The sequence below is a fragment of the Rhinichthys klamathensis genome, unplaced genomic scaffold, assembly GCF_029890125.1.
Source record: "Rhinichthys klamathensis goyatoka isolate OS25496 unplaced genomic scaffold, OSU_Roscu_1.1 h1tg000064l_1, whole genome shotgun sequence".
Lineage (NCBI taxonomy): Eukaryota > Metazoa > Chordata > Actinopteri > Cypriniformes > Leuciscidae > Rhinichthys > Rhinichthys klamathensis.
Genome location: NW_026606607.1, coordinates 2,850,184 through 2,866,280, shown reverse-complemented (window position 1 = coordinate 2,866,280; position 16,097 = coordinate 2,850,184). Strand labels below are relative to the sequence as shown.

The following is a 16,097-nucleotide window of genomic DNA, read 5'->3' as shown; positions in this document are numbered from 1 at the left end:
AATTTAATAGGTCATTATATTTAAAAAAAAAAATCAGCCCCAGAAAATAATGTTTGATGAAATCCTCTTCGTCACTATTTGCCGGTGACATATTCATTTAAAATACTTCTATTACTCTTCTGTAATCACATTCTTGTAAATTCTTGTCACCTGTTCCTAAATAATAAATTACTAATATACACCATCTATATCTTGTTGATTAAAAGAATCTAATTGTCATTGAATATTGGAAGTTACACCATCAACATTGTAATCAAGCAGTGCAATATCTAATCAATAACAAAGCAATTTTCAGCACATTTTAAATTTACATGTGATCATTTACCAGACACTTTTATCCAAAGTGACATACAAATGAGGAGAGCAATAGAAGCAATAAAAAACAATATGGCAACAATATGGAACAACCATTCCCAGTTTAGTCTACAAAAAGATGCGTCTTCAGCAGTTTTCATGGTTCATCACAAATAGAAGAATCTTACATTATTTATTAGTGAGTTCAAATCCTCTATTAGATCATTGTGGAAATCTGATGTCATCTGTGATTAAAAAAAAAAAATTCAGACCCACAAAAAGATCCAAACAAGAAACTGCTGTGAAGTCACACACACACACACACACACGAAAGTGAGATCGCTGTGACGTCTCTGTGTCTTCAGTCTGTGTGACTGTGACGTCTCTGTAGCGGCTCCTTATTCACCATCAGCTCACCCTGAGGAAAATAGAATTAAACACACAGACAGTCACATATGGAGTACGAGACATTACTGCGGTCACATCACACCAGTAGATTCATTTCAGAACAAACACAGGCAGAGATACATACAGAGTACATTAATATTACAGCCAGAGATGTAAAGGTGAGGAGAACATCAGAGCTGTTGTGCCGCACGCGGGGAACGACAAGCTGCGACAGTCGGAGATTCTGGTCAAGAGCATTGTGAAAAGATCATCGTGTCAGGAACACTTCCCACTTACCCTCGTGGAAACCAAAGGTTCAGTAGATTATTCACATTATATGAATGATGTGATGAACAGAAACTACTCTCTCAATTAATTGTAATCTTGTAATTGTAAGATTCTTCTGTGAGAATGGCCTGCAGCCCAGAGTCAGAGCAGACCTGCTGTCGGACATCATCTATGTACTGATTAAATGATAATAGCACATGTAGTCCATTCCATAGAGACTGTGTCTGTTCTCAGAATAATGAGAACAAATATTGTTTATTACAGGATCTAGGAAAATAACTGAGCAGTGAAACTGCCCGCTGTTCTTCAGAAAAATCCTCCAGGTATTGCACATTTATAGGTTTTCCAGCATCTTCTGCATATTTGACACCTTTCCAACAATGACTATGATTTTGAGATTCATCTTTTTACATCAAGGACAATTGAGTGACTCATACACAACTATTACAAAAGGTGAAAACATTTACTGATGCTCAAGAAGGAAACAATGCATTACGAGCAGGTGGTGTAAACTTTAAACAGGATTATGATGGTGTGTACATATTTTTTAAAGATCATCTTTTTTTCATTTAGTACTGCCCTTCAGAAGCGAATAATTCCCTGTTTCACAGAAGACAAAATAATTACAATTTATCTTGTTCATGCAATTTAAAAAGTTTACACACCTTAGCTTTAAATGCATTGTGTTGCATCAGTAAAAAAAATTAAGTTATTTTTTTCTAAAAATATATATTTTTCTCTTCAAGAAATACTGTGTAAAACTGATGTTGTTAAAAATAGTATGCAGGGGAAAACCAAGTCCTATGTTTGGTGGACCCTGTGTGTTACAAACCTTATTAGTATTCCAAAGTATTCTAAATTATTTAGATTAGGTTACAAAGCTTGTGTAATCTAACGAAAACGGTTACAAATTACTGTATTTTGTAATCTGTAGTAAATAATCTACTTACAATAGTGTCTCCAGTTTATAATGTGGATCATTCTTTAGATCAGAGAGAAGCTTGATGTCTGAATCTCCTAGTTTATTCCCAGTCAGATCCAGTAGTCTCAGGTGTGAGGGGTTTGATCTCAGAGCTAAAGTCAGAGCAGCAAAACCTTCATCTGTGACTCCACAATCCCTCAACCTGTAGAGAACAATGATACTGTGTAAACGGTGTGTAAAAGTACCATTTTATTAAAGATTGCAATGTGTGATGTGATTTGAATGTAGTGACAAGCAATGCCACTATATTCTACACTGTTTTATAAAGGATGCCGGTTTTCCGTGTTCTCGAGGTAAAACTGAGGGACAAATACCATGCAGTAAAATTGAATGAATTAATCCAGTTAGGGAACCATATTAAAATCACTTTAAAACTTCTTAATTATGTTACTTGGAAATGACTTGATTCCATGATGTTGACATTATGTGAACAAATTATCTTTGTTTAACTTGATTGGTTCATGTGAAATGATGTGCATGATTAAATCATTTAAATCCAACACACTTTTTCAGTGCATTGTGTTCTGTTTTAAAAATAAATAAATTTACTGTAAAACCTTAAGAATGTCAACATTGAAAAGTAGAAGATTAATCAATTTGTTAAAGAAATGTAAATTATTAGACGGCCTTGAAGCCTTTTTGTCCCTGATAATATTATTTTTTCTATTTCTTTTTCCTTTTTTATAGATTTGTGCTTTGTTCTTTACAGCATGTATTATAGTTTTGTTTTGCCTTATTGTAATGGTATTTACTGCAATAAAACACTTCCGCATTCCTGGATTCCTATGGAAGTCTATGGGTGTTGTAACTGTCAGTTCAAAAACACTGTTGTTTTAATATAACATTTATACTTTGTGTATTAGTGTAATGTTTTGTCTTGTTTGTGATGTGGAGTATATATATATATATATATATATATATATGTATATATATATATATATATATATATATATATATATATATGCTGGGAATAACATTAATGTTTTAGGATTAGCATGTTTAATCAAGCATTGGCTCACCGGTGATGTTCACTGATTTAACTGAATATTTATTTAATGTGCATTTGGACTGATGTAAGTATCACTCACTTGTAATTTATTGTTTAACTGAGCGTCTATGAATCACACATACAACTACTGGTTTTGGTTTTCCTGGTAAAACTATAATTGTACAGAAAATGAGCTCTCAATAAAATGTATTCAATTGTCTCTCATTTGTGTTGTGTGGATGTGTAATTGTTTGGTTGCACTCCTTCTTCAGACCCGAAACAAGCAAAGTTGGTGATCAATGAGTAAAAAAGTTTAAACTATTACATTACTAATAAAGAATATATTTAGCAAGGACAAATATATATGTGTTTATCAGAGAGTTCATCTTACCACAGTTTCTCCAGTTTACAGTGAGGATCCTCCAGTACAGCAGAGAGCAGAGGAACTGAATCTCCTAGTTTATTCCCAGTCAGATCCAGTAGTCTCAGGTGTGAGGGGTTTGATCTCAGAGCTGAAGTCAGAGCAGCAAAACCTTCATCTGTGACTCCACAATAACTCAACCTGTAGAGAACAATGACACACTCTTCACTCTCTCAGTTCAGATCAGTTTAGCAGTGAATTCATTATTAAAGAGAAAATACAAACTTAAAGCACAAATCAAAATGTTTGATGGATCATTGGACTGAGATCTAAAATGTCACAGAGCTCAAAACATGATTACTAAAAATCTAGTCTTTTTTTTTTTTTGATCTGTACTAATACAGTACGTATGGAGTAATGATTTGTTTTGATTGTGTAAACAATATTTTAAAAACAGTCCCTGCAGAAAAATGAACGTGATGAACTGCAAGAATAAATCCAGAATGTTCTTAATTTCTAAATTCTGAATGTGTTGAGATCGAGTCGGTTTAAAATCAAGAGACTGAAGTGTTGATTGTGATGTGACTGTATTTCAGTGACTCAGTCCTGCAGAATCATGTGACTGAAGAGCAGCTCAAGTGTTCAATCACTTACAGTTCAATAAGCTCAATAACAGCAGCAGAAAAAGGCTGAACATTTTAAATATAGGCTTTACACTGTGTTTTATGAGTGAGTCATATATGATCTTACCACAGATTCTCCAGTTTACAGTGAGGATCCTCCAGTACAGCAGAGAGCAGAGGAACTGAATCTCCTAGTTTATTCCCAGTCAGATCCAGTAGTCTCAGTTGTGAGGGGTTTGATCTCAGAGCTGAAGTCAGAGCAGCAAAACCTTCATCTGTGACTCCACAATACCTCAACCTGTAGAGAACAATGACACACTCTTCACTCTCTCAGTTCAGATCAGTTTAACACAAGTGTCCGCAGCCGTACTGCAGGGCGTCTGTCAATTAATGCTTGATCACAAATAATTTTTTGTTAAATTAAAACATGGGTAAAAACATCACAAATTCAAATTTTTGTCAAATTTAAATAAAAGCACTCTCAAATGAATGCAAGAGCACCCTCAGTTGATTCTGTAATAATATCATACTGGCAAACTCTCAAGTGTGTTTTTGTGTTTGAACTCTGGAGAACGTCAAATGTTTCTATTTACAATGTGTTTTTACAGCGGTGAGAAATGTAGCCAATCACAGACATGTTTGTTGGTCTATTAAACGCAGTGGCCAATCAGAGGCGTTTCATTTTGTCAGAATCCACTCACCGAGATTTAAAGGCCCTGTCCCAAATGGCACACTTCATATGCACTTTCTGTCTTGTAGACTTACAATGGCTTCCGCGTCCCGTTAAGTCCATGATACTGTAGGGTGTCCATTTAGTAATTTTAGGTTTCAGAAGGGGACTCACGAGCGCCGCTCAGCGGTCGATATGTGCCCTACATGCACAATTTTGCTGAGCCCACACTGAAGCGAGCTCCGCAGCAGACTTCTTCCCGACAGTCAAAGCGGCGTTACGTCACGAAAGTGCGGACTCAGAGGAAGACCGCGAGTGTTTAGGGTGCCATTTGTGACAGGGCCAAACTCACAATTAAGTGACATAAATAACAATTGCAAGAAAAAGTCAGAATTGCGAGATAAAAAGTCACAATTATCTTTTAAATTGTTTTATCCCGTGGCAGAAACAAGCTTCCATAAATTCGAGGCAACCAGTGGCGAATTAGTCTTCCAGGTTTTGATGTCATCCCTGAAGCTCTATTCACAGTCAGCTTTCCTTTCACATCCCCCAAATGCCAACAAACCAATGAGAACGCGGAACAATGATGATGATGATGCATAATAACAGAACGTAGGCACCAACGTTGTGGATACACTTACCCAAAACCCTCCATAACTTTTCAATGAATTTCACATTTATTTGTATAGCGAATAAATGTAATTTATTAAAGTAATTTCTATTATTTGCGTTGCCTTATAATTTCATGCTTGAAGTTTAACACGTAAGTGTTTATTACCACAACAGTAATTAAGTGTCTTTAGAAATGTTATAATATATATTATAATGAAAAAGACTAATAAAATTGTCTCTTCATATTAAATGGATAACAATATATGTCTGGACACACTTGAAAAATGTGTAATAATGTGGTCTATAAAACTTAAATATTTAATGATTTATAAGCATTTCACATATTTCTACACTAATTATACAAAACTGCTATACTGCCAGTACACCATACTGTACAAATGAACTAGATCAATGTTCATTCTTGTCTGAAACTTTGGAGGAGACAAATATGAGACCACCAGGGTCTTTAGTTTAGGAAAAAAATCTGAGCACAGTGTGTGATGTTTCTGAGATTTCTTCCAAACTTTAGAGGAGACAAATATGAGATCTCCAGTATGAAGAGCCGTATAGGCAACAATTATTGAAAAGCATTTCAAACACTATAGTGAAACGAAAAACATTGATCAACCTTGGTGAAATTCATTCATACACATTACTGAAATAAGAAAATATTTCGGTAGTTGATGATGGCTAATTTCCCTTGAAAAAGAAGTTGTGTGTCCGCACTTCTGTTTAATGTGGCGCGTCTCACAAACTCTTAAGCAATGGCGGTTAGTTGTAGCGAGTTGTATGGGAAGCCAAACACACCTTCAGTGGGACGAAACGGAGCGGTGTTACAGAGCTCGTGCCGTGCTGACATCATCGGTGCGGCTCAATGGACCGAGCTGTGCGACCGACTCGACATCGCAGAGAGGACGTGTTTGCCAGCGAAACCGAATGGACAGCGCAAACTAATCTCACCAGCGCGACACTGACCATGTAACTTTATTCATCACTGCTCCACAGAAGTTCAGGTGTTTTCCCTGCATATAAGACCATGAAGATCAGCATGAAGTTATTACATTTCTTTTGCTTATTATCTTTCATATTAGTACATTAGTAGTGTTTGAAAAGCTACTTTGAAGAATTGTATTTTTGTAGCTACGGAAAGAGCTGTTCAAAGCAGAAACTTCAACGATTAAGGATTGTGCAGTGCTGGGGGAACGTCTCTGGTTACTCACGTAACCGTAGTTCCCTGAGAGGAGGGAACGAGACATTACGTATGGGGAAATCCATTTTCCTCGAATCATGAAGTCTGATAGAATAACTCTTTTGCTTGCAAATAGCCAATGGCGGTCCCGCCATCACCTGATTGGCTGACACTGCTCAATATAGGTGACGGCGGGCGCCAAAAACCTCAGAATCTTAGCTGAACGAGAGTAAGGAGACTGAGAGTCCCTCCCACACGGCAGGTTACGTAATGTCTCGTTCCCTCCTCTCAGGGAACTACGGTTACGTGAGTAACCAGAGACGTTCCCTTATCGAGTCGGTCTCTCGACATTACGTATGGGGAACAATAAAACCCCCGCCGCGTGGGAGAAACCCCGCCCAGCTCTCAGGAACAGACACCGGACCTGGTTGAAACATCTATTGGCACAGAGCCAACTCGGCATCTGCACCAACGAAGGCCCCTCCCATCAAGCTAAGCACGCTGAACTGAATGGAGGGAGATTGCAGCAAGTGATTGGTGCTTAGGAAAATACTGCCGGCTATGAATGCGGACATAACAAAGGGCACAATATAGTGAACATGATAGCTATGCTAATAATAACTCGCACTGTCTGACGACTAGTCGAACCGTGGCTAGAGCGCGCGCCATCGGGGCAGTCTAGCCTAGTCCAACGACAGCTCAGCTTTCTCTCCCTGCACTGACAGACATGTGGTGCGAATGAAGGGATATTCAAGTTATAGAATCTCCCGAAGGTATTACGAGACGACCAACCTGCCGCGAAACAAATGTCTTGAATAGACATGCCTTTCGCCCACGCCCATGATGACGCCAAACTCCTAGTGGAGTGGGCGTGCACCCCTATAGGGAAACGGCTTCCCGTGGAGCATAAGCCAGCCAGTGCACAGCCTCCACTATCCAGTGAGATAGCCTCCGTTTCGACAGCGCGCCGCCTCTTAGCACCCGCGTAGCAGACGAAGAGCTGCTCTGAAGTTCGAAACTGGCTAGTTCTGTTCACATAAGCACGCAGGGCACGCATGGGGCACAAGCGTACTTCTGAGACTCTGAAACACTGACCTCATCCGGGCAAAATGCTGGAATTGCAACCACCTGGGCTCTGATGAATTTACGCAGTAGATAATAGCCCCATAATAGCATAGCACCTCAGTAAACAACAAACACATAGCCGTAGCTACAACTGTGAGTAGACGAGTTAGCACAGAATAGCCAGTTGTACTGAAGGAAACGGGGCAACATAACAGCATAGCACATGTACGTAACAGCATCGGTCGCTGTAGCGCATCCATGCATGTACATAACGCAGCATAAGTCGCCGTAGCAACAGAACTGCGTAGAGACAGAAACTGAGATGTACAGTTCGGTCAGGATGGCTAGCTGCACGGAAACGGGGCAGCATTACAGCATAACATAATGTGGTAAATTGCACATCCGTGTACGTACATACATTCAGAAACTGTGAGTATGCACAGTAGATTAAGATAGCTAGTTTTGCACTGAAAGAAACAGAGCAACAAAATAGCAACACGCGTCCTTATACGTACATAAGTGCAGTGTAGTCGCTGTAGCGACAAACTGAATATGCAGTTAGATAGGATAGCTGGTTGTTGCACTGAATGATAGAGGGCAACATAACAGCATAACACATCAGTGTGCACATTTTAAACATCTGTGTGTATAATGCAGCTCAAGTTGCTGAAGCGACCGAAACTGCATGAATATGCGTACACAATGGTCCATTACATTGAAGGGCAGCATAACGCTTCAATATCTACACAGATGCAATGCAAGTCGCCGTAGCGACGACTGAGACTATGCACAAGCATAGTTACATTTTTGTGTAAAAAAAACACAGCGTCACAGGCATAGCGACATCGACTGTAAATACGTAGTTAATCGGAATAGCCGGCTGCACTGAGGATACAGGGCAACATATAACGGCATAAATCATAGACACATATCAATGTACATAACACAGCGTCTGTGGCATCGCGCAACAACTGTGACTACACAGTAAAAGAGTAGCCAGTTGCACTGAAGGATACAGGGCAATATATAGCGGCGTAATAGCTACACATATCAGTGCGTTGTGTGTACACAGCGTCAGTTGCATCGTACAACAATTGTGAATACGTAGTGATCAGAATAGCCATTTGCACTGAAGGATAGGGCAAAATATGACGGCATAGATCATAACACATATCAGTGTGTAGTGTGCACAAACACAGCGTTAGTTGCATCGCACGACAACTATGAATACGCACTGCGTAGTAATCAGGATAGCCATTTGCACTGAATGACACAGGGCAATATATAATGGCATAAATCATTACACATAACAGAGTGCGGTGTGCACAAACACAGCGTCAGTTGCATCGCACGACAACTATGAATACGTAGTAATCAGAATAGCCATTTGCACTGAATGACACAGGGCAATATATAAGGCATAAATCATAACACATATCAGTGTGTAGTGTGCACAAACACAGCGTTAGTTGCATCGCACGACAACTATGAATACGCACTGCGTAGTAATCAGGATAGCCATTTGCACTGAATGACACAGGGCAATATATAATGGCATAAAACATTACACATAACAGAGTGCAGTGTGTACGTAACACAGCGTCAGATGCATCGCGCACGAACTGTGAATACGTAGTAATCAGAATAGCCATTTGCACTGAATGACACAGGGCAATATATAAGGCATAAATCATTACACATATCAGTGTGCAGTGTGTACAGCGTCAGTTGCATCGCGCAACAACTGTGAATACGTACTGCGTAGTAACCAGAACAGCCATTGCACTGAAGGACACAGGGAAATATATGGCATAAATCATTACACACAACAGTGTGTAGTGAGTACGTAACACAGCATCAGTTGCATCGCACAACAACTGTGAATACGTACTGCGTAGTAACCAGAATAGCCATTGCACTGAAGGACACAGGGCAATATATGGCATAAATCATTACACACAACAGTGTGTAGTGAGTACGTAACGCAGCGTCAGTTACATCGCGCAACAACTGTGAATACTTACGGTGTAGTAATCAGAATAGCCATTGCACTGAAGGACACAGGGCATTATATAATGGCATAAATCCTTACACATAACAGTGTGTAGTGAGTACGTAACACAGCGTCAGTTGCATCGCACAACAACTGTGAACACGTACTTGTAGTAATCAGCATAGCCATTGCACTGAAGGACACAGGGCAATATATAATGGCATAAATCCTTACACATAACAGTGTGGTGTGTACGTAACACAGCGTCAGTTGCATCCCGCAACAACTGTGAATACACACTGTGTAGTAATCAGAATCGCCATACAGGGCAATGAATGCTGCGGCGGGGGCTGGGCGCCAGCCACCGGGAAAGCATTGACTGCTATATGAAATGGTATAGCTCGTCCGCGGCATCATGCACGGGGACATAGATAGCCATCTCCTCGGGTTTCCCCGAGCTTCCGCTCTGCGATGCGTCTCCCATCTATGAGGCGGGTAATAATGTTGGGGAGAGAAGCTCTTTTGCTGAGACATGTAATGTACCTTGTTATTGAAACAGAACACAGCGGTTTCAGAAACAACACATTCTCGTCGAACTCTGGGCGGGAACACGCCCTCTTCGCACCGGTCCGACAAACACGTCCCGTGCTCTTTCCTCCCTGACACGCACATCAGGAGCGCTGTTTTTTTTTTTTTTTTTTTTTTTTTTTTTTGCGACTTCCTGAACTGCCTCTCGCTTCAGCTTTACGGCCCGCGCCGAGGCCACCTTTCCGACGGCAGCTCCTTTGGGCGCTGTCCACTCCAGCACCATATCTGCCACCGCCTCAGTGAGAATGGCCATAAGCTCCGCATCCAAAGAGGCGAGGGCGCCTTCAGACGGAGACTCGGACCATTGGCGTCGTCATCGTCGTAACCGAACGAGATAATTCCCGTGCTTCCTCAAGAGGGCGGTAAATGGCCTCAAGAGTAACTCACGGGCTCTGCCACGTGAGGATGGCGTGGACCTTAGGCCGACGTCAGCGCCTCAACAGAACCCGCGAATGGAGATCTCTGCCGTCTGCCGGTCCGCGGCTCGACGGCGGCAGACTGGGGAGAGGCAGGAGACAAAAGGTCATCGCTACGTGTAACGGCCAGCCTTGCACGAAGGATCTGATGGGAAGCTCCTCACAGGCGGGACATCCCGATCCCTCGAGTGCCGCCTCTGCGTGGTCCCGACCCAGGCACAGCACACAAGTTGTGTGCGTCCGGGGATTCAATGGGTCCACCACACGGGCGACAAAGAGACATAATATAATCCACCGGAACGCGAGAGGGGAATTAAAACTCCTTAATATACTCCGCTCTGAATGCGTACATCAACGGTGAAAACAGACTCGAGTGAAGAAAAAAGATTCTGAGGTTTTTGGCGCCCGCCGTCACCTATATTGAGCAGTGTCAGCCAATCAGGTGATGGCGGGACCGCCATTGGCTATTTGCAAGCAAAAGAGTTATTCTATCAGACTTCATGATTCGAGGAAAATGGATTTCCCCATACGTAATGTCGAGAGACCGACTCGATAAGGGAACTATAGGATCAGGGTTGGGAACCACTATTATTGCACAGAAACATCATTAGGGAAAACACTGGTGAGTAAACGTGGGGGAACAGGATTGTCACTGTAGTCAGAGTGAAACAGACTCAAATTATTGAACATAATGAATATAATGAAATACTGACTAAATCTAATGGATACATTTTAAAAAGAATGTAAAAATGAACACTAATACCAGATCATGAGATTAGACATTTGAGTACACCTGTGATTTCTGTGCTGAGATTTAGTGTTTATAGAACAGTAAGAATTTTAGGACTAAAATTAGCTTGTAAAATGAGGACAAAGACATGTGTGACTATCAGAGAGACAATCTTACCCCAGATTCTCCAGTTTACAGTGAGGATCCTCCAGTACAGCAGAGAGCAGAGGAACTGAATCTCCTAGTTTATTCACAGACAGATCCAGTAGTCTCAGGTGTGAGGGGTTTGATCTCAGAGCTGAAGTCAGAGCAGCAAAACCTTCATCTGTGACTCCACAATACCTCAACCTGTAGAGAACAATGACACACTCTTCACTCTCTCAGTTCAGATCAACACTACAAGCCACAATTCTACACATACTATTAAATGTCTAAATTTACATTGGAGATTTATAACAGTCATAAACAAATAATAAAGAAATTCAAAAAGCTTTCAACACATGTGCTCCAAAAATCCCAGTTTATATTGGCAGTTTAATAATAGGAGAAACACAGATGAAAGATAATCTTCTTTTGTTGTTTGTTAATTATTGATCCACTGATGTTGTGAAGGCTCAAACAAACAAAAACTTTTTCAATGATTTCAGACAGCAAGAGAGAAACGCAATGGCATCAAATTAAAAAAGAACATCACACACCTGACGGAAACATTTCTGGACCTTTATAAGGAAACAGCCAAGCAACCAAAATGACAGAAAAAGTTATAATAGATAAATTAAATATACTGGTTGCTACATGATTCCCAATTATTTCCATAATTTCACTATTTCCAGTATTTGAACTTTACATTTTCATTTAAATGTTGTAATTAGCAATACATTTAATTGTACCTGTAAAACAGATTTGTTAAATGACAGCATTGATTAAAGTTTCTTACGGGGCAAAAACATGTTTCTAATGGCAGAGCATTTAACTGCATGCACAAGTAAACTACATCTCCTGTAATGTCCGGCTCAGACTAACTGTAGGCCTACATCATGTAAGACTCCAATACAGTTATTAGGTAATTATTCCCTCACAAATAAATCTCTCAGTGAGTAAACTGTTTCTTGATAAACTACACAACATTGAAATAGTATTTTCAATGGGTTTTTAAATTATTATTACTATGATTATTATTATTTTAAGTCATTATTGTACCTGGTTCATTAGGCTACTCTTGTAAGAAAGTAGCAGTGGCTGGAACAGACTTTAAGTATCGCCTGCGCTTGAAAAGATGCAATCTAATCCTGTTTTCATGAAATAAGATGCTCCCAAATAGGGTTGGGCTTACGGACCTGTTGCTATGACAGCAACTCCAGGATGAGCTTTGAAGAACCTAACAATCCTGGATCATGTAAAATCGTCAACAGTAAAATCCAGATAACAGTAATCCACGTATGAAGAACGGGCCCCGGTTCTCCAGTGCATTGTTATACTGAGTTTATGTTTTTTAAATGATTTTTGTTGTTTTCACAGTAATATTCCTGTACTCTCAACAGTTCTCTAGTGTATAAGCCGTGTGTAGTGATGATGTGCCTCCAGCAGTGCTCGAAGTGGGCCGGTACGCACCAGCACTTCTATATTTTAAGCTTTGGTGTACCCTCACTTTTTCTTGTGTGTGCACTTCTCAGTGGCGTCACTAGGCCCCTTTTCTACTCAGACACATGATTTACAATACCTGCTTCTGTGATTCAAAAATGATACATAACATTGAACTATTTATTCAGTCATGGTGATGACTAGAAGTGTGCACTTTTTTTTATTCCCGGAAAGAGTTAAACAGTGGGGGAGGAGTGAAATTATATATAAAGTATCTTTATTTGTACGTTTTCTGATAGGAGTACCTTTCATTTGTCCATGAAAAATGCAGTTTCTCTGCTCGCTTCTCGACGACTGTTCTTTCACTCAGCACAAGTTTGGTATTGTTTTAAAGCGTAGCAATCCAACTTTGTGAATATTCATAGCGAATTCTCGATGGCATGAGTCTGAACCAATGAAATGTGATTTTCAGACTCATACTGATTTAAACAAAATTATTTTACTCACATTGACTGACACATTCGAAACGTGCCTCAAAGACCGCCTCAGACCGCACGTGACCCCGATATACACTTATACCTACACAGAATTACAGTATTTCAAAATATCTGTCTTGGCGAGTATTCAAGCAAACATTATCTGCTATGTCTTAAGTGAACATTTGGTTAACTGTTGGAGAAAAACATCTGATGTGTAACATTATATTAGATCAGCAGTACAGTAGGTCCGAATGTAAGGCTGTCTTTTTCGTTAATGTTAATCAAACAATTGTGGGAAAAAAGTTTAATATATATTGATCCTATAGATATTTGGTTTTGACTTGATGTGTGCCAAATTTGGTGTTATTACCAGAGATTTTAAGGTATGGTTGGTAGAGGATTTTGTTTTGGAACCTTCAGAAAACTTTAACTTGATTATTCTCAAAATTGACTTTGACTATAAAATTCAAACAGGTGTAGCTCAGTCATGAAAATTTGCTCATTGCGACTCATTTTGTCAGAATGGGTCACGTATGTAAGCAGATGCATATGTAAAATCAAAACTGATAATGTTTCTTAATGAAATGTCGACGCAGGACGAGGTATAGGACTGTGAAGCGCTGGGGGTGTTGTTGGACTTGATCTACTCATCGTCCTGAATCTGATCCAGACGTAGTCTAAATATCTAATATCTAAAAATTATGTATCTTAAATCAAGATACACAAGCAATTTTTCAGTATACAAGACTTAATATTTTAAGTCATTTTGCTTCTCAAGTAAATGTATCTTCAATTAAGAATACAAAAAAGAAAAGATGACAAAAATACTGAAAAATACATTTATTTTCTGCAGTGTAGTCCTAAAATTTACATAAGCATTTAGTCCAGGGTTCCTCGAATCTGGTTTTGAAGTGCCGCCGTCCTGCAGAGTTTAGATCCAACACTAATTAAAGACCCTGAACAAGCTGATCCATGTCCTCAGAGTTACAGGAAGGGGAGTTTATCAGGGTTTGAGCTAAACTCCGTAGGGCAGCGGCCCTCCAGTGCCAGATTTGTGGAACCCTGATTTAGTCTTACAGAAGACAATAACATGTCTGACTATGATATACCGTAGATGATCTTACCAGAGTTTCTCCAGTTTACAGTCAGGATCCTCCAGTACAACAGAGAGAAGCTTCACACCCGGATCTCGTAGGTTTCTATTATCTAGATTCAGTTCTCTCAGTTGTGAGGGGTTTGATCTCAGAGCTGAAGTCAGAGCAGCACAATCTTTCTCTGTGATTTCACAATCACTCAAACTGTAGAGAGATGAAAATCAGACTTGGTAAACACTATGAACTGAAAACAAAAAGCAATAGAAAATAGAGAAAAAATAGACAATTTGTATATGGAGTAAAGCAAACACTGTACTGTCGTCACTAATGGATGGCATTGTCTCAAAATTACTCAGGAACCTTGAGATCCGACGGTAGCTGCTCGTATCTCAGCCTGCCTGACAGACATTTCTGGCTGGATGAAGGACCACCACCTTCAACTAAACCTTGCGAAGACAGAGCTGCTTGTGGTCCCGGCCAACCCAACACTTCGTCACAACTTCTCCATTCAGCTAGGCTCGTCATCCATAACTCCATCAAGGTCAGCTAGGAACCTTGGGGTTGTAATTGATGATCAGTTGAAATTCACAGACCACATTGCTAGAACTGCCCGGTCCTGCAGATTTGCCTCGCACAACATTAGGAGGATCAGGCCTTTCCTAACAGAGCATGCCACACAACTCCTTGTCCAAGCACTTGTTTTATCCAGACTGGACTATTGTAATGCTCTCCTGGCTGGTCTTCCAGCTTGCTCTGTCAAACCTCTGCAACTGATCCAGAATGCTGCAGCCACAGTAGTCTTTAATGAGCCGAAGAGAGCACACGTCACTCCTCTCCTCACACAATTGCACTGGTTGCCAGTTGCCGCTCGCATTAAATTCAAGGCACTGACGTTTGCCTATACAGAACAACCACTGGCACTGCTCCCTCTTACCTAAACTCATTACTTCAGACTTATGTGCCATCCAGAAACTTGCGCTCTGCTAGCGAATGTCGTCTAGTGGTACCATCTCAAAGAGGCACAAAATCTCTTTCCCGGACCTTTACCATGACTGTTCCCTGCTGGTGGAATGATCTGCCAAACTCAACCAGAGCTTCTGAGTCAGTAGCCACTTTCAAGAAACTGCTGAAGACGTATCTTTTCCGGCAGCACTTGATTCAGTAGTACTAACACTTTCTCTTCTCTTCTATTAAAAAAAAAAAAAAAAAAACTGCACTAAAATTAAACTGAGAGGGGTTATAGCACTTGCGTATTTTTGTCCTACTGTTAATTTAACTGCTTCTATTGTTCTCATTTGTAAGTCGCTTTGGATAAAAGCGTCTGCTAAATGAATAAATGTAAATGTAACTTTAAACTTGTTTGTTTTAAATTAAGTACATTCGTTAAGTAAGTACTCATTGAAATTAAGTACCTACTCATTGAGTATGCGGCGGGTTGTCACCAACGTCATGTTCTGGGCGGTAACCCGGATGCGCGGCCATTATGGAGGCACTCGGATGTAAACAACGGCATGGATTGCACTGTTTACGTACTACTGAACACATTGTTACACTAATAAACCATGGTAAAAACACGTAGTAGGTGCGAAATCATATAGAGAAGGACTTAGTAAGCAGGAGAGAGCGAAACATTTTGACAAACTAAAGTTAATATGTGGTAAAGGTCCGAACGAGCTAGCTTCTCTAGCCCGTACTGCAGTTCTTCCTTCTATTTCTTATCCCGACACAGGCTACGTTCAGATTGCCAGTCCAAAAAA

General features: G+C 40.2%; 1 protein-coding gene across 1 annotated transcript; it reads right to left on the bottom strand.

Moving 5' to 3' along the window:
- Positions 1–412: 412 nt before the first annotated feature.
- LOC130084391 (ribonuclease inhibitor-like) lies at positions 413–15,791 on the bottom strand. Its single transcript, XM_056249795.1, has 7 exons — positions 15,757–15,791; positions 14,371–14,544; positions 11,364–11,534; positions 4,051–4,221; positions 3,331–3,501; positions 1,920–2,093; positions 413–703 (listed from the first exon to the last, which is right to left on the bottom strand). The coding sequence occupies exons 1-7, from the start codon at positions 15,789–15,791 to the stop codon at positions 697–699; spliced, it is 903 nt and encodes a 300-aa protein (XP_056105770.1). The 3' UTR covers positions 413–696.
- Between the last annotated feature and the right edge of the window lie 306 nt (positions 15,792–16,097).

What these genes read in the sequence shown, in the direction of transcription:
- LOC130084391 (XM_056249795.1), bottom strand. Translation starts at nt 15,791, where the DNA reads ATGACGTTGGTGACAACCCGCCGCATACTCAATGA. An exon ending in ACCCGCCGCATACTCAATGA is followed by an intron (nt 14,545 to 15,756) that starts GTAGGTACTTAA and finishes ATCTCTCTACAG; the next exon opens with TTTGAGTGATTGTGAAATCA. An exon ending in TGTAAACTGGAGAATCTGTG is followed by an intron (nt 3,502 to 4,050) that starts GTAAGATCATAT and finishes TGTTCTCTACAG; the next exon opens with GTTGAGTTATTGTGGAGTCA.